Source organism: Pteronotus mesoamericanus, unplaced genomic scaffold (genome assembly GCF_021234165.1).
Source record: "Pteronotus mesoamericanus isolate MK-2021 breed Mesoamerican mustached bat unplaced genomic scaffold, CSHL_Meso_final contig_90, whole genome shotgun sequence".
NCBI lineage: Eukaryota > Metazoa > Chordata > Mammalia > Chiroptera > Mormoopidae > Pteronotus > Pteronotus mesoamericanus.
This window is the reverse complement of record NW_026555277.1, coordinates 11,911,115-11,930,052: the sequence shown is the minus strand read 5'-3', so window position 1 is coordinate 11,930,052 and position 18,938 is coordinate 11,911,115. Positions and strand designations below refer to the sequence as shown.

The following is an 18,938-nucleotide window of genomic DNA, read 5'->3' as shown; positions in this document are numbered from 1 at the left end:
ATTTTGCTCAGTATTTTCATAAGTCACTCAGCTATAATTAGCCTTTTTGGATATTTTTTATACTTTAAAACTTGTGCTGATTTAGTTTTAGGTCAGACACTGAAGGTTATACTACATGCAGCTAGAAGAGATAGTTCAGGTTTCCATAGCCTGTCACACTTCAAAGTGATTTTCTCAAGTCAACACCAAGTGCTTGTAATTCAGGATTTGGATTTGCCAAAGATCTTTCTTTCTCTGCAGGCACTGACCTTTGTCCTTTTCCCAAAGACAGTAGATCAGGATTTTTATTTTTATTTTTAAAAGGTTCAGTGTAATTTTTTTCTCATTCCTCACACTATATGTACATTTGTTTGTTTGTTTAAGTAAATGTATTCTCCTGTTGTGGTGAACTGCCTAGATTTTGCCCTGAATTTTGAGAAATGAAGCAAAGATGACAGTGAATAAATCATTTGAAGTATTTTCTCAAGCCATCATCCCCATAAAAACTGTTGATGCCAGTTGAGGTTTTGAATCAACTTGCTCTTGAATGGGTATCTTTGCAGGAAGATAGGTTTTCCAGCTTTCTCATTAATTTGTGCTCCATCATTAATGTCTGATATTGTAACATTAAACCTATAAAAGTGTTTGAGTGGGAAGGATTTGTGAATTTTTGTTTGAGAAATTTGATGTTTCTTTTAACATTAATATGGTAAAAGAATGGAAAGCAACATATTCTGGTAGCTAAGGACCACATATGTGAAAGAACAGGGGGAAATGGAGGCTGTAAAGAAATCTCAGTTGAGGGGACAGATAGCTAACACCTCACAAAACATAATTTACTGCACCTCACCTATCCACCCAGCCATCACTGCACCAGTCTATGAAAGGCAGAGAAAGTATGGTATCCACAATCGGCAAAGGGGTACAGTGCATCTTTCTAGAGGTGTGAAGGTTGTATTTATTTTAATAACAAAAGAAATGGGTGGACCTTGAGTATATGGGTGATATTTTTTAATATTGTAATAAGAGGGGGTTCACATATTATGGACAAATGGTTAATGGAGTTACTAGGAACATCTGTAAGATCCCATCTAAAGAAAGTCCCAAAAAACATCATAATTTTTTATGATAAGAATCATTTAGAACCTTTGTTGAGAGATTAAGACTAATTCTACAGTTGTTGACTCTGCAAAATAGCTTTCTGTATTGCAGAGCATGCTGTGGTTCTCAATATTAAAGTTGCCTTTGAATAAATTCAGAATGGATTCTCCTTTCAAGTTTCTACAAAATAACACATATTAAGTCATTTCAATCAGCAATGACTGTTGCTTACCTGAGGCTCAGGCCCAGCATGCAGAATAAAAGTCTCAGGGTGAATCTTCTCCATGGGAAATTCCTGTCTTTGTAAATAACTAGGGAACTTCTACTTAGTATGTATACTCTCTGACTAATAGCAGAGATAAAAAGTCAATTTTGTAAAACTGAAATTTAGAAAGTTCCTTGCACCCTTTCTCAATGTTTTTATATTGTGCTCACTTGGCATTTTTAATTCTATAAAATGACACTAAATCTAGGAAGTAGATCAGGTTTATACAATAATTTATTTTTTTTCAAACATTACAGTGACTATTCAGGAATGATTTTCATCATTTAACACTTCTTAAAATGAAGAAGTATAAGTGGCTTCCAAGATAATCCTGGAAGCAGTAAAATTGTCTGATTCTAGTTTAAAAAAAAAAAATCTCTCTTGCTTCAAATTTTAGGAGAATTGATGGCCAGCCAGCCCTTCAGTGAGTTATACATAGAAAGAGTTTTTCATTCTCACCCACTGATATTTATTGCTGTCCTGTGTATGGCAAGCTGCTGCTGCTAATGATGGTAGCTGTGTGATAAGAATGACTGCAAGGATTTGTGACCGGGCTTCTCTGCCCTGTGCACATGGGGCAAATCGGTGTTTGATTTGCAGCCACCTCTGAGATTTGTGGGACTTGTCACTGTTAGTGACTATCTCAGACTTGAGGTCAGCCTTCAGCCATTTACAGACTCTGCTGCCCATCCCTTACTGACGTCCAATGATGTAAGAAGGTGAAACCGAAAAGGGAGTGGACCCAGTAGTCCCCCTTCCAAACTTTAACTCCAGTTGTACAAGGTTTTGTATATTTTAGAAATTTGCCTATTTTTAATTATGGCTTTAATCTCCAAAATACATAATTGGTCCATGGTATGATATTAATAAGCATAGTTGTTTCTATTTTCTATGTATTATTTTATAAACCTGATCTACATATTTCATGTAAATTTTGTAGGTAAATCTAGATAATCTAAATTGAGAATGTTGTATACATGCATTGAAGCATGCGTGTGTATTAAATCTGAGGAAACTGGAATGTTTTTACTTCACAAAAATCTTACTTTAAAATGATGTGAATCTTTTGTTTCTACTTCTTATTCACCCTAACCATATTTTTGTTTTGTTTTGTTTTCCTACTGCTTGATTTATACATGAGGCAGTGTTTTATAAAGGACAGCACAGGAAAAATTTATTGGTTTATTTTTAGTTGTACTTTGCCAAGCTTTTGAGGAAGAGCTTGAAATAAATAAAGGGGCGATTTGAAGTGATCAGTGAGTTTGCTTATCCAGGAGATCTTTCTCAAACAATGGCCATTGTTAATTGGGAACTGGCTTATTTTATAGTCTATAATTTGTACTTTTATCATCACTATTGATTAACATCAGTAATTTCAGTCTTACACACCTCCATTGTTGATTTCCTTGCCTCTGGCCTGCCGTATAGCACATCACAATAAAGCCATTTTTGTAAGGATTTAATGACACCATGAAAAGAGTGAATGAAGTACTAAAGTGACAAGAAAAGTCATTTATCTCCTGAAAAAGTTTTCAGATAATATTTTATAGCTGTATAAATTTTTCTGAAGTGGATGAAAGTCCATTGAGCACAAGTCTTATCTTTTCCCCTATGTCACATGATCATGAACAAAACTTAATTTTAATCTTTCTAGCTATAGGGTGGCACCTACAATGTCATCATATATGGCTTATGAGAATAAATATATTGGGAATTTTTAAATTATAGTATTACACATTGGCTTATAATGAAATTCTAACTGCCTAAAAGGTTTTTTAAAGTTAAATATTACACAGATGGGTTTTTTAAATCATTTTGTCTTGATACTTGATGCTTGACTACCATTGTTACTTCTTGGAATAGAATTGGATTTCTAGTGTCAGAGGTTATATAAATTCTATATATAAAAGGCAAGTATCAAGGTCTGTTTTTCATAGTCTAGGCCCTTCATATTTGTAAAAACTGACTATAGAATTTTAGATATGGAAAAGAACTTTAAAATTATTTTGTCTAACTCCCTCATTTTACGAATTGAAAAGACAAGGCCAAGGGAAACAGTGACTATACCACCATGACATAGCTCATAATTGACAAAGTTGATACTAATACATTGCTTTCCTGTGGTCTTTTTTCTACATTTTACTACCTTTGGTATAACAGAAAAATGCTGCTTATTTGCATCTTTCTTTCTAATAAATATGTTAGATGCAAAGATTTATTTCAGCCAACTGTCTATAGAAATGTGATATCAGTACCTGTCACCATGACAACCCAGAGTTACAAGTACACAAGAACAATAAAATATTGGCATCTCTAAAATCAGTCTGACAGAGTCTCCTTTTGCAAACTGTACTCTAAGTTTGCAAAGGCTCTGATCAAAAGGCTTTTTTTGTCTAAAAATTAAAAATTCTCTAATTAAACCAAAGTAAAACAAAAATAGATTAAATACCATCTATTTATTATCACTAAGGCTATACTAGGAAGTAATAAAGGAACTAAATTGCCACACATTGGGTGATTTTAGGAATGTAAGACTGAAATCTCCCACCCCTCACTTCATGGCAAGAATGGAGTGCGCAAAATGGATAGGGTAGGCAAAAATATCTAGTGACATGTCATTAGAACAGAGGCATGTCCTTAAATTGGCATATTGTCAGTATCATCTAAGGCAGGAATATTGAAAAAACTCAAACTTGATCTCTCCCTTTTTAATTCCAACTGAAATAATTTAAATGTGTATTTTCCTAAAATTTCCTACATGAGTCTAATGGTCAGCTAGATTTGGGAATGGCTGCTATAATATAACCTTTTTCAGACTGTCTTCTAGGAAACACTAGGACCCTGTGAGACTCTTAGTAAGGATTTTGATTTTTTTTTTGTCATGGTCAAGTAAATTTGAGAAATAATGATTCCTTTAACATCCATTGGAAACGCACAGAGCACATTAGTATACTGACAGTGCTTGAACGATTTTAAAAGGTTTGCTTGAGAGTCAGTATGTACAGTTCAACAGCAAAGAGCTCAACAGTGTGATTGAAAACCGGAGTTTAGAGTGGGCTCTACCACTTACCAGCCAAGTGACAGAGGCAAACGTTACTTTTCCTCAGTATGCCTCAGTGTGCACATCTCTCAAATAGAGACAATAGTAAAACTTGGCACACAAGAAAAGATTCATAAAAGCTATGTGACATTTTTACTATTATTACTTCTAAACTGAATTTAATCCAGTATTTCACAAATCTAATGTAACAGTAAAATATTTTTTTCTCAGGACTTCTATTAACATTTTAAAATTAATAATATTTCAGTGATATACAGTTTATTTTGAATTATTAGCAAGATATTTCTTAATCTTTTATTTTTTTGACTCTTCTGGGCAGTTAATGATAAAAAAGTCTTTATGTCTCAGTTTATCTCCTATTGTCTGGTTATTTTTAAAGTTCTCAAAATTGCATTTAATATTATTATGGTAATTTGTTAATTTTTATTACATGAAACAACTTAATTGAAAAATTACTTATTTAAAATTATGATGACAATGATGCCAGTCACATATAATCAAAAAGCTAAGACAGCTGTCAGCACACTGTGAGCCATTAGCCAAATCCACCTCACTCTCTCTTTTGGTATACAGAGTTTTGTTGGAAAACAATGATGCTTATTCACTTATGTCTATGGTGTCTTTTAGGATAGAATGCAGAGTTCAGTAGTTGCTCCAGTAACTGTATGACCCACATGGATTGAAAATATTTACTATCTTGCCCTCTATAGAAAAAGTTTGCTAACTTCTGATATATGATCAAATTCTTCTTCCCTCAAATTGTTCTGTCATCAGATCTTTCTAACCTGCATTCTTGAAGGTTTCAAATTCTTTGTATATTAATAAATATAGGACCTACTTCACTGGTGGAAGGGATCTCTTTTCAGACCTGTAAATTATAAAAGGCATCTAGATTTGCCTATTTTAAATGTGTTATGTACATACTTAACAGTAGACATGCTTAGTCATATCTCTTTACATGTTTGTCTCCAAGGAGTATAATTTTGCTCTTGGATATATAATAATTTGCATGGATATATAATATAAATACAATATTTATAATTCCCTAAATATATAAACTATGACATAAAATAATTTAATACTTTCTACTTATTGAGAATCCTCAAATGAAATAGATAAGCAAAGATAATAAATATTCCATTATTTTGATATCCCATGTGCTCTTTTAATGGTGTGACAAGTCAAGTAGGTATTTTTAAATTTTTAATATTATGTAGTAGATTTCCTATTGCATCAGTAAGTGAAAATATACATACTGTCTGTTTCCTTAGACATTCAGTCCATTATTACATTTTTTCAAGTCACCTAACATAATCCATAGTTCAGTTTTATTGTGTCTCATTTTACCAAATATCCCTTACACGTGAAGAAGCGGTAGGTCTCAAGGGAGGTATACCAAAATATATGACAGAAATCTGACCCTCCAGGTGCACCCAGTCTATCAAAAGGAGTAACACAAATACCACTAATAACAAGTGTAGTGACTGCTTTAGGAATGCATGGAGAAAGGAGTAATTCAGTCTGAAGGACTGTATCTTAAGAGTATGAATTTCAGTGCATTGAAAGCATGTTAGACAAAATAGGAAATTTTGTGACTGTAAATGCAAGGCATGTACAGAGAAAAGGGAACTAACCCTAGTGGCCAGAACGTAGGGCATAGATGAGATGAAAAGTGAGAGACCAGAGTGAGCGTGTGAATGCCAGGCTGAGGAGTCTGGGCCAAAGTCCGCAATGAGTAGAGAGTCACCAAAGGGCTTGGATCAGGGAAGTGACACAACCAGATCAAAACGAGTATCTGCTGACAATTTTATGAAATATTTTGAGCCAGTGTTCCCTCATTGAATTATTTAGCTCTAAGACATATTTATTCTCATTTTATAAATGAGAAGGAAGGGCTTCTTACTCTAACTCTAGTATTCTCTCCATTACACCTGACTAGCTTCCATAAGTTCACTACGGACATTATGCAAGATGTGGCAGAGATGGCTTATTTTCCATTTCAGTATGTACATGTCCTATATTCTGGAATATGCATTCAATTATAACTCATATTTCACATTAAGCCCCATATCTTTCTGATGGAAATGTAGTACATTGCTAACATGAGGAAAATTCTTTCCCTGCACCACATTTTACAGGGCTCAATTTGTCTCATTTTAGAAACTCCCATGGCCATAAAGAAGTAAGCAACTAAAGAAGCACATTCCCATCCATTAGAACAAACAAAACCTGCCTTCTGAATGCAGTGAGAATTGACTAGGAATATTTTTGTGATTTTAGGAGCTTTTTTTCCCAATTCCTACATCATGTCAGTGAAATACAAATTTAAAACAACAAACAGACCTTGATAATAACTTTCGCAGACTTAGAAATTCCATAGTCAAATGTAACATGTTCTAGAAGTTAAAAATTAAGTCACTTTATAGGGAAAAAAAGAACCACAGCTATCTGAAACTGCACTTATTTTTTTACTGCATATTAGTTTTATTTCCCTCTCCTAAATATGACAGGGAAAAAGGACAATAACAGAGAACTTTCCTTCTGAAAACAAAACTTTAGGACATTCACATTGTAACTAGAAGGTACTGAAATCAAGACTCCAAAACACGTGAGCTCAAGTTACCCTTTTTAAAAAAAAAATCTGTTCTTAGCACAAATCTGATTAAAGGTTGAAATTTCATCTTTGTAAATAAGAAGATAACTATCTAGAATGTGGCCCAATGTCATTTTCAGTCTAACCATAATCTTAATGCAAATAGTGAAACCCCGATTTTCAAAACTCTAAGCAATATTTCTTTACCAATTCAATCCTTCAAATTATCTATAAGAAAATGATTAGGCCATCATTTAATAAAAATACTGTATTTTGCTGTGTATAACGTGCACTTTTTTGCCCAAATTTTTAAAGGAAAAATAAGGATGTGCATTATACATGGGTAGTACTAATGTGAACTATACATGGGAATTAGTACTAAAATGTGGATGTGCATTATACATGGAAAAATATGGTAATTCATGACAAATATAGAACTTCCTTGAAAAATACATGACCGTTGATAATATACAAATGGAAATAAAAGAAACAATGGTCAAGTCGAAAGCTATGATGAAGATGATAGTCATTTAACGAATGTGACATAATCTAAAAGCTCTTTTTAGATTCCTAAGAATCAAGTGAGAAAATTAGAGCCCTGTTAATATTAGGTTATTATTACTTCCATCTAACAAATGAGAAAACCCAGGTTTCAAGTAATCAGTCCAAGGTAAAACTACAGTGTCTGACTGCAGGGCTGGTACTCCAAATGTGCTTATTGCACACAGCCAAATCCTGTGGGCACCAACACCAACACATTTTACACGTGGTTTCAAAATCGCGACTGCATCTGGTGTACCTTGTGTAACAACGCCCGCTAAAGTTGAAAGGTTTAGCAAGAAATTACACAGTCAAGATTTTTTAAATTAAAATATACTTTTATCTTATTGCCCACAAGCCATCTCAATATATTTTGTGGAATGAGGTAAGCTATAAGTTAAGTAAGCATCAAATAATGAAGTCTAAAATTTAGTAGAAAATTGTTGTTTGGACTTAAAGTTGACTATTAATACATTTTCATATCAGCAGTTATAAAGCACTTAATTTTATTAACTTTTAATGACTCCCTCTTTGTAACATGTAAAACAACATTACCAGCAAATGGGAAATGAAGAAAAGATTTCAACTTTTAGAAAACTTTTGCCCAGGGAAATATTGAGAGAGCGGCAAAGAGATTCTTAAGTAACAATCTGATTGGCACTCCCAGTACCAACAGTTTGGTTTTACCAGAACTATAACTCCTATTTCTCCCTGACAATGAAAAACCCTGAATTTTGTGTCACCATATAAGGTTAGCTGGCTGAGTTACAGCCCTCTCTGTTTTCTATTATCTCCTCCTTTTAATGTCTCCAATAGAATAAGACTGACAAATTTGTCTCTTATGTAATTCTTTCAGGTTGTAGAATTCTAACTGGTGATGTACTCCCCCATCACACCCACACAGGGCCTTGTTTTAATAGATGACTAGCTTTTTAAGTGATATCAACCATCTGTCCTTTCCAGTGTCAACAGTAAGGTTTTGAAGTTACACTGTTACTCACTTTTCTCCTTCTGCATAAATGGTTGATAAGTGGAGCATCCCTACAATGAAGACATAACAGACTCTACTGAAAATACTCAGTTCATTGTCACCAAAGTCAACTGCCAATCTATCTTATCAGTGAAGGACTAAAGGCTCCTGCTTTTCTAAGCTATTTCACAAATATAGCTGTGATACTTTATACACATCTTTATCTTGAATCCTTTAGGCTTTGTCTATTCCATTGGGTTCTCCTAAGATCCTAGAAGTGGAAAAACACATTGTCTTTTTTTCCTGTAAAATGCAAACTGATGTTTCCTTGATAAGTGCACTTGCCTACTTTAAAAAATACATGCGATTGTAACTGAAGAAAGATAGTTTGGCCCGCACTCTCCTTATCTATGTTTTCTTTTCTGTATACTATTCTTCATATTTTAGAAAAAGCTGCATTTTATGGTCATGGGGCTCCTTGAAAACATTCAGAAAAAAAATTAGTTCAATAGACCATCAGTTTATCAGAACAGTCAGTATATAATTATAGAGTTTCCTGCCCATAGAAGATATGCCAAAGTCTATAAGAACATTTTTCAGAAAAATACTGTTAGGAAAACAAAATAAGCCATTAATATAATGTCAGTGTTGTGTTGCAACTATAATGAAGAATTTTCAAGAATGAGGGGACTTTTTTTGTACTTTGTAACTAATCATTATATATTGGGCATTTTATCAACTGTTTTGCAATATTCATGAGTTTTACATTAGCTTGGAGTAATTGCAAACAAAAATAGAAAAATTAACTCCAATAATCCTGTCTTTCATTATAATAGCACCATCAGTTATTTTTATTAAAAAAATAATTTGTTTTAAAACATTAAAATTTATTTTTATAGATATTTAGATTTCATCATTGTCTTTTAGATTGACATTTATTTAGGGCAAGCTAGATATGTTGATCATCTTGGTTTACCTCATATACATTATCATGTATATAATATACACTATCATGTATAAACATACACCTAATAAATATGCCAAATAAATAATTCTAAAAATTTATTTTATTTCTGAATTTTGATTTATTAGTTACCTAATTTATATCTACATAGGCAAAGCTGTGTGCACATTTAACAACCACTTGGCAAAATGTTTGTATTTGCAACAAACATGAAGTACCTTTTGACAGACACCTAAAAATAATATTCCAGGATGTATTACCAAAATAACAACTTCTCAGAAAAAGTCAGAACAGCTACTATTTAACTTGTTACTCAAATGATAACCAGCATACACATTTTCTGACCAGCTGAGGTGGTTATATAAAAAAATTAGGCCTCTAATTTTGTATTTGCTTCAGCAGTATTAAAATTATTACAGAAGTTCCAGCTTTGTGTTCATAATTTGATAAGACTTACAACCTCAGTATTTCAAATATACCCTAATCAATAGGGCAGATCACTGAAGAGGTCACCACAGTCCCATTATACGTAGGACACTGAGGAGCATTTTAATCAGTAATGTGATGGGTCTTCTTTCACATGATGGTGAATTTTGGTTAAAGCCCACTGGATGCATTGATTATTAGGTGATACCAGTCGCATGTAAATTACTGGCTGCGAGAGTGGCAGTGGATGCTAAATACTCTTGTACTCTGTAATTCAATGTATATTTTAATGAAGTGAACAGTGAGATTCCTGACAGGCATCAGCAACTTTGAAATAGTGTCTTCCAAATTTCTCATACAGTTTGAAAGTAATGAGATTTGTTTCATAAAGTGATGAAATTTATGCCATAAATTATCTCTAAAAGAAGAGTGCTTCTTAAAGCAGTATCTTTTCCTTGGTAGAAATCAGATTTTAAATAGTTGTTTAATGGGAAGCTTTTGCAAAAGTAATCAGAGCTATCTTCTTTCTTGATAATTTTTGTCAATTATCAAAGAAATAGAGCCCATGATATCCAAAATATAGTATCACATGGTCAGAAGGAAAGTTATTGAAACCATTAGTGTGCTAACTTGGCACTTAAAACATACCCTGTCCATTTAGGTCTTCCTCCTTTCAGACTTCAACAATATGAGGAGGCCCCCCAAACACTTGGAATTTCCTTATAAAAAAATTGTGTATTCTTACATGTGTAAACTCCAGTCACCTTCAAAGTACCCTTCATCTGATACAATACACCTATCAAGACTTTTTTCCACTGCTCAAAAGCAGTTTTTGAACCCATCAGTTTTGATGATGTTTAGTCCTTCTGCTGTTTTTTTGTTTCACCTCTTCTGCATCAGCAAAACATTTCCTTTTGAGAACTTTTTACATATGGGAGAACAAAAAATAATCACTGGAGTGAAACTGGGTGAATAGGGAGGGTGGGGCACAGGGGGTCGTGCCATTTTGGGGTCAAAAATCGCAGAACACCTGGTGCAGAATGGGCAGGTGTGCTTGTAAATTACACATCATGAAAAGGCAAACATGTTGAAAGAATCTTCAAAAAAAATTCACTGAAGCCAAATGCAGCCTCTCACAGCAATGCCAGCTGGTACCCTGATACAGAGGAGTTTCTAGAACACTCACCTAGCGGGGAAAGTCTATATTATAAGCAGCCTGCCCTTCAGAAGATAATTCCAATTTTGTGGCGGGGTCCCCCCTCCTATCCACAGATGGCTTTCTAGAAATCAAGTATTGTTTCTCAGAATATTCAGAATGTTCTGTCAGACTTTGTATACTAACCATCCTTTAGGAAAATGGACATGTCTAAATTCAGGGCTTTTCCCTAAAAAAATATAATATACTGAAACCATTTTGTTTAATAAGCAACCATTAAACTTGACACATATGACAAAATAAGACTAGTGTTTGTCAGATTCTCTAGCAATTCCTCTATATGTATTCTTGTCCTGAATTTAGTCATCATGGCACTTTCTAGTGCAATAACATTCTGCAATCATCTGCTAGATCGTCTAGTCAGTGGAGTGCTTGAAGGATGACTTACCTTGTGATCCACACAATAGATATGAATTTCAAATTACCTTTAGAGAGTGAGTTTATGTTCATTGCCATAATATTGAAACTGAAATAGTTATTTCCTAACTCATAGTCAAAAACCTTTTCCTCTAATGTGCCCTTGAACACAGAAGAAGCTGCCCAGAGGTGTGGCTTCACAAATAAGAAAACATAAATAATGCATAAATGATTATGAATATGTTAACAACTGTTTATTGAATATCTATCATGTGCTAATATATCTTCTTTGTGCTGAGAATATAGAGATGAACAACATGCTCTAGAAGAAGTTTATAATCCATAGGGAAGTCAGGTAAGAATAAATTGTAAACAAATTCATAAGATAATTTTATGAACTGATCAGAGCTCTGAATGGACAACGTGAGGGAAGGAGATGATTGAGGGATCTCCCTGGAGAGAGGGCATCTGAGTTGACATCTAGATGATGAGACCAGGAAAATAAATTAAGTCTGTTTTTCTTTTTCTGAGTGACTTTTAATAGTCATTTCAACCATTCACAATTATTCTTTATTTAGAGGCTTCTAATAATTTTAATGTTTCTGATATGATCAATTCTATTAGTTCACAAATCCCCTTCCACCAAACCAACTCCTATAAAACTTTATCACAAACATTATCTGCAATCAGATTATACTTTGAACAAGAGAAATAACGTATTATTCTTTTAAACAGTCTTATGGTTCCAATTTTATACTTTTTGAATTTTTTTCTGAAAGCCAACACTAAGTGTGCAATAATGATGATGGTTATAATATTTCTTATGTATTTTTATGTGCTTCGTGATAACTCTGAAGTCAGTAATACTATTATCTTCACTTTATACATTAAGAAACTAAGGCACAGAAAGGTTATGCAGGTTCCCCAAGATTTCCAGCCAGTAAGTAGAGTACCATGGTTATAGAGAACTTCCTTTTAGCCATGACACCACACCACCCAAATAAAGCCCAGTAAGTGAAATATGTTTTCTATTTTTTTCTAATTTAGAGTTCCTAAACTTATGTGAATATTGTCATCTTAAAGTTTACCAAATTAAAATCATAAACAGGACACTAATATGACCCTTGCCATTTTGAGGTTTGAATTTGTGTAACAAATCTTAGAGACTGTTACCATGTCCCCCTGGGCACTCTATGAACAATGCCAATAACAGTTTTCACATAAATATTGATGTATGGACCAAACATCCAGGCTTTCCTCAGGTATGGTTACAGAATACAAAATAAATGTGCTTTTTCATAAACATTTGGAAAATTCTAGGTAACCAGTCTATAATAACGTGTTCTAATAATCCTGTGTTGACTGTTAGCTTCCAAATTCTCACAAGGAACATGTTTGACAATTTTTCAGGAGTTACTCGCTTATTCATTAATTAAATTACTGGTTCTCATTCTACTTTTTCTATTTCAAAACATCACGGAGCATTTTTTTGCTTCCAGGATTCTGGTACCTGTCCCTCAATTCTCCAAAAATCTTCCAAAGTTATAGACAGGGACATTGGGATTTCAGTTTCAAGGTTTTTAGAAGCTAACCATCTTGAAAAAGATATGAATTGCCATGTTTCCATTCTAATACAAAGGAGGAAAAGTCGGATTCAGTCACCCAAACCAATATTTGAGAAAGAGTCTTCTTTTACTCAAATATGTATGTATATCAGAAAAATCCCCTGTGAAATTTGGGGGCAGCTGGGGCAACGTTTGGATTCACCACACAAACATATTCAGTGATAGCAGGAACTACAGGTGAAATGCAAGGTTTCTGCTTAAATAGGGTCCCACATTAAATATTCAAAACACTGAGCTGGGAGAGTAGGAGATCATAGCAGACATGTACTCAGATCATTGAGTATATATAGTAACCAATTAATTTGACCTCTAAACCTAATTTCAATCAAGATTTATATAAAGGTATATATAATGAATGTTACTTTATTTTCCAAAGCTTTCAAAGAAGTAAAACATTCTTTGACATCTCTTAGAGAAATATTTTCATGGTATAAAATTTCAGGATGGTGTCTTTTAATCATCTCATCAAATCTCTAGCTGACCAGACCCATGTACTAGACAAAATTCACATGTTCCTCTACAAAAAACTAATCAGAGTAGTTTTTTCCGAAGTACTTATTTCAGTGTCCTCTGTTCCTCTAAAGAGAGTGCTATTGTGTAATCTTTGGTTTTACAGGGACATTTTCAGATCTACTCTATAGTTTTCATACTGAAGAGCCTGACAGGAAATCTGTAAGCAACTCAGTGCTTAAGACGTATAGATTAATTCAAAGCACCAAACCTTTCAGAGTTGTACGCTCTTTGGTGGAAAGGATTTTTAAACACTGGACTTAATGTCAAAGTAGCACACTGCCCACTCTTAGGAAGCATCTCAATATTTACACAATGTGTTTTCAGAAGTGCAGGGAAAATGAAGGCAGTGAGGGAAGTCACGTTGGGCAAGAAAACAATGGTGTCCGAACTGGTGAGTTATGGAAGAGGAGAGCAAGAGAGAGAAGGGGCTATAATGGGGGACCAATGTGTTAAATGTGATGGACTGAAATAGGGGAGGAGAGAGACATAAGGAGGCTTACAATGAAAAGAAGTAGACTGAAACAGACATTCCTCAGGGAAAAAAAAAAGAATGAAAAGAGGAAACAACATGTTTCAGACAAGAGATTGTGGGCCAGGAAGGGACACGAGAATGTGGCACATGAATAAAGCCAATGGCTGGGGTGACATTTTTATTTTTCTAATTTATGTTTCTGATTATGCAAAATCCCTTAAAATTAGGCATAAAAGTATAAGCAGACATACTTTTACCAGGAAGCCTTGCAGCCTAAGCCTTGCAGCCTTAGCTCTTACTCAGAGTATTTCTCGGGATTCCAGTACACACTCATCCAGCCTCCACTGACTTCAGTCAGATGCTCCAGGGCCTTCATTAGACCAGTATTCATCAGCGCTTTTCCCACGTAAGCCCAAGTGTAGCAGCTCCCAGGCTCCCAGGCTGGAACAGGCCAGGCTCCAAGAATGTGAGCCTCCATACAACCTGATGTCACCCTACTACAGTTCTCTACGAACTCACATTAGCAGAAGGTCAAAAACTCTGCGGCTCCATAATAATCTATGCACTTACTACCCTAGTTAGTGAAATCTCCTTCTTAGCAGGAAATATCTATCCTCTATAAGTCAATTATTTAGTTGCTAGTGATTATTCCTGAGGATCTTGTCCATATGAAAAAGTGTACAAATCACTGAAAAATAAACCACTCAGATGGGAGCACACAAAAGAGTGATTCTTGCTGCCTTGTGGCAGTACAGTATTGTGGTTAGGCCGTCAGAGATCCATACCCTGACCCCGCCCATTACAACCTATGGGGCCTGGGGAAGGCACTGAACCTCTCTCAGAACAGATCCTCATCTGTGAGATGGAGAAATAACAAATCTTCCTTCACAGTGTAACTACCCAGTAGTTAATAATGTTCAAAAACATTGGAATTAGAATGGTATTCTTCATCAGTCTGTGCTGAGAATCTAATTACCCAACAAAAAAAATCTTTCTCAAAGAGCATAGTTATTTTGAGGTCCACATTTTACATGGGAACATTTAAGGAATCTTTGGGATTTTTAATGCTAGAATCAGTCCATTGGAGTTGCTCAGATCAGCCCCACCCCTTCAGCAAGACGGGAACCAGCCAGAATAAATAGTCACAGCTGTGCAAGGGCAGGGTGGAAGCCACGATAACAGTGGCTCCTTTTTCTCTCATATTAGCAGGAAATGCAGGCCCAGTCCTAGCTGTACTTTTAGAAGGCTGTGCAAAACTACTGCTTTGCTCTTAACCAAGGAAACATGGATACTTTCTGACAGTTTTTCTTGGGGATGTAAGACATTACTATGGAACAGTATAGCAGCAAGAATTCCCATCTCTCACAAGGCTTCCTCATTAAACATTCTCTCCATCAAATAGTGTGCTGTGGTAGCAAAGCTTTCCCTTCATGTGCTGAGTTTATTTAGTAGAGGAGCTTCAGGAAAATCCCAGTGCTTGGAACAATCCAATAAATTCTTCTGAAATACTTAACACAAATTGCCACGTGGTAAAGAGCTTAACTCTACCCTACAACAAACTTATTAACCATGTTAAAAATTAGCAATACTTTTTCCCACAGATTCTATGGCTACTTCTCTTGTTACTACTAAATTTGAAAGTAAAATAATTAATTGAAAGCTAGATTACCATTCTTCAAGCAGAAACCAAATATAAAATTAAAAATAATTAGCTGAAAGATCTCTATCCCCACAGGCTACCTGAGTCCAGGACCACTAATATTACCCAAATTTTCAGGTTCAAGAAAAAACAAGAGCTGACAGTAGTGATGGAGAGTAGCCACTAAGACAAAGGCAGAGGACTTTAACTGACATGATCTGGAAGGGAGCAAGGCAGAATTTTCTGGAAGCAAATGGCTTGATTTGAGAAGTACAGACCAGTATAACATCCTAGACCTCCAAGTTGTCATTCCAGCATTCCAAACCTGTGTTTCATGAAAAACAAGAGCTAGAATGTGTGAAGAATGTGAAAGTCACAGACTGGCCACTGTTTGTGATTATTTGTGGTATAGGCAGTTTCTAAAAGGAAACAGAATCCCAAACTCACTCTTGGTCGGTAAGTACTTGGAAGACAAAAATTGCTTTCTGATTTCTTTCTCTCTTCTTTTTCAATTACAATTTACATTCAACTTATTTTTCCTCTAAATCACTTTTCAGTTATATTTTCAGAGCCTTTGGCTTTTAAAGAGTGACTTTTAAGTTGATGGATTTTCATTCATTCATAAAAGTAAGCAGGCAAAGGTGCAAGGTATTCCCAAAATCTTTCAAGAAGCAGTACCTGGATGTTTGGATGCCAAGTGCAATCTCCTCTAAAATTTACATTGAAAACATGCCATTTAGGTTTAGGTTAGCTCAAAAAAGAAAGAGTTTATACAAAGGTTAAGAATGTCCATTTACCATTTCCTTGTTTCTCAGTAAGTTTCTTAGGAAGAAAAATGACAAATGGTACAAACTGATTTCATATGTTCCAGGCTCACTCCTCTTTACCAGAGGAAAGCAGAGCCATCAGCACATCTGGAATCAACCCAGGAGGAGACAGGCTAGTTGTGCAAAATTTTTTTTGGAAAGTAGGAACATAGACAAGGACAGTCATATGTGAGGGCCCAGTTGCACATGGCCACCCGAGCCGCACACGCCAACCTGCAGTGGCTTAGATGCCAAGGTTTCCTTCCATTGGGAAAAGATAATCCTACACATGGTAAATGGAGTTCATACATTAAAGCCAATATAAACACTAATGTTTTGTCTTCTGACAGCATATGAATGTGCAAGCATTAAGTTATAGGAGAAAAGGGGCTAATTTTAGATTTGTTCCTAGCCCTCTCCATGTGAATGGTGTCGCTGTGAGCCCAGCAATGAAGTTCACTGTGTTGTAGCAGACTGCGCAGTTCCTGAGTGTGTCAACCCAGTCTATGAACCAGAACAATGTTGTCCTGTCTGCAAAAATGGTAAGACCATATTGCATTAGCTTTCAAAAAGGGGTTAGTGCAAAATACAACTATTTCACCACTGCACACCATTCAATGCAAGAGCCCTCTAATCTAAGATCTGCCTGTGGTTTTTCAATATGGGCATGGCCAACTTATATTTTTATCCCATCCTAAAGTGAAAACAAACCAGCAATGGGTGAATCATGAAGCTTTCCAGTGGGGAACTAAATTTCTTATAAGCTGATTTTGTTGTGATGCCTATTATTTATTATTGATTTATAAGGACGATATTGGAAAGAATAAGTACCATCTTTTGGTAGTGACTGAATTTCTCTCTTGTGGAGGCTATGAAGCAGTTTATGTCATTTCATTTCATAGCACACAGCCTAGAATCAAGAGGATAAATGCCAGGTATTTTGGGGGCGGGGGTGGCGGGCAGGCAGGCATATATAAGACTTTAGGTTTAAAGTTATCAAAGAAATACAAAATTTAATTATTAATGCACTTCAGTTGAAGTAAGAAAAGTGTAGAAAGTTTAGGACTTTTATTCTAGGTTCTTATTACAAAGGAATCTTGCTCTTCTAGTAATTTTGCTATAGAGGGGAACCTGCTTCATAAGATTATGGGTTTCTTTTCGGCCCCCATGGAATGGAGAGATAGAAATGACTACAGAACGTTAATCACCCCAAATCAAGGTGATGCTTCAGAAAAGACACTGAAATGCCATAAATCCAGAATAGCATATCAGCAGAGCCAATATTATACTCTTCCTACTAGTTATATGTTACCAAGAAATGAAGCTTTGCTAGGTAGCACTCCACCAATATCCCTTTTTGCATTAATATCTGCTTGGAAAAGTGGTGCTAGCTCTTAATTAAGCTGAGGTCACTCAAGTGCTGAATCCCTATGCCCTTTCTTGAGTGAGCACTGTTCATCCTCCTCTATTACACTTTTTTTGGCCTAAATTTGGCATGATGTTAGCTCACATATTAATCTTTTACTTTGCAGAATTATAATTAGTAAAGAGAGGTATCAGGTTACTTAGTTCAAGAAAACTCAAAAGCAACTCTGATTGTTTTAATAATTTTACATTTTGGTATCTTCCCAAAGGACTTATAAAACATTCTCTAACATTTTTTCCAGGCAGAGTTTTTACTCTTTCCGATCATACAAACACACTGCGTTGAATATGGGTCTGCTTACGTGCCTTCTCTTTTTCTTCTTCTCCCTCTCACCCAACTAGCCTGTGCCATGGTGGCCATCGTTCTGACTCAGAGTGGGGAAATAAATGTCCTCCCGAAGTTCTAATCTAACTAATATAAGCAAAAAAGTAAAATTTGAGACTCTATGTTTTTAAAATGATTTTGGAAGAAACTGGAAAAGATACAGGGAGAACCATAAGGTGGTTTAATGGTTGAAGAATAGGACCTATGAGGACAGGCTGAAGGAGTTAGCATAATTTGTCCTGGAGAAGAGAAGGCTCAAGGGAAACCTAACTGTCACAAAGCATATGAATGGTTAGTCTAAAGTGGAAGGGGACCTGTTATTTTTCATTTTCTCCAAGGACAGAAGGAAGAAAAAATCAGCTACCTCATCAATCTTTAAAATTAGGATTGACATGGCTTTGACTGAAGACTGTTATTTTTTTTTTCCTAGAAGCAACTGTCTAAACAGGTCCTTGAGGATCCTCTCTTCCCTTAGTGGCCCCGGTTGGCTTTCACATTTAGAGTAAACAAAAATTATGCTTACAGTTAAAAACTCTTGTCTGGACATACTCAGAATACTCACAGAATTAAAGCGTATAAGACCATATATTTAAAATAGAGGTTTACACATGTGTCTACCACACCATGCTAGCTACCCCACACCAAAGCCTATAATATATCC

General features: G+C 35.2%; 1 protein-coding gene across 1 annotated transcript in view; it reads left to right on the top strand.

Annotated features, from left to right (window-relative positions):
* Positions 1 to 18,938, top strand: part of VWC2L (von Willebrand factor C domain containing 2 like) — a 138,898-nt gene that overhangs the window by 4,839 nt on the left and 115,121 nt on the right. Inside the window, exon 2 of the mRNA XM_054586177.1 lies at positions 16,940 to 17,069. Within this exon, the coding sequence (XP_054442152.1) occupies positions 16,940 to 17,069 (130 nt within the window). The remainder of the gene's footprint in view (positions 1 to 16,939; positions 17,070 to 18,938) is intronic.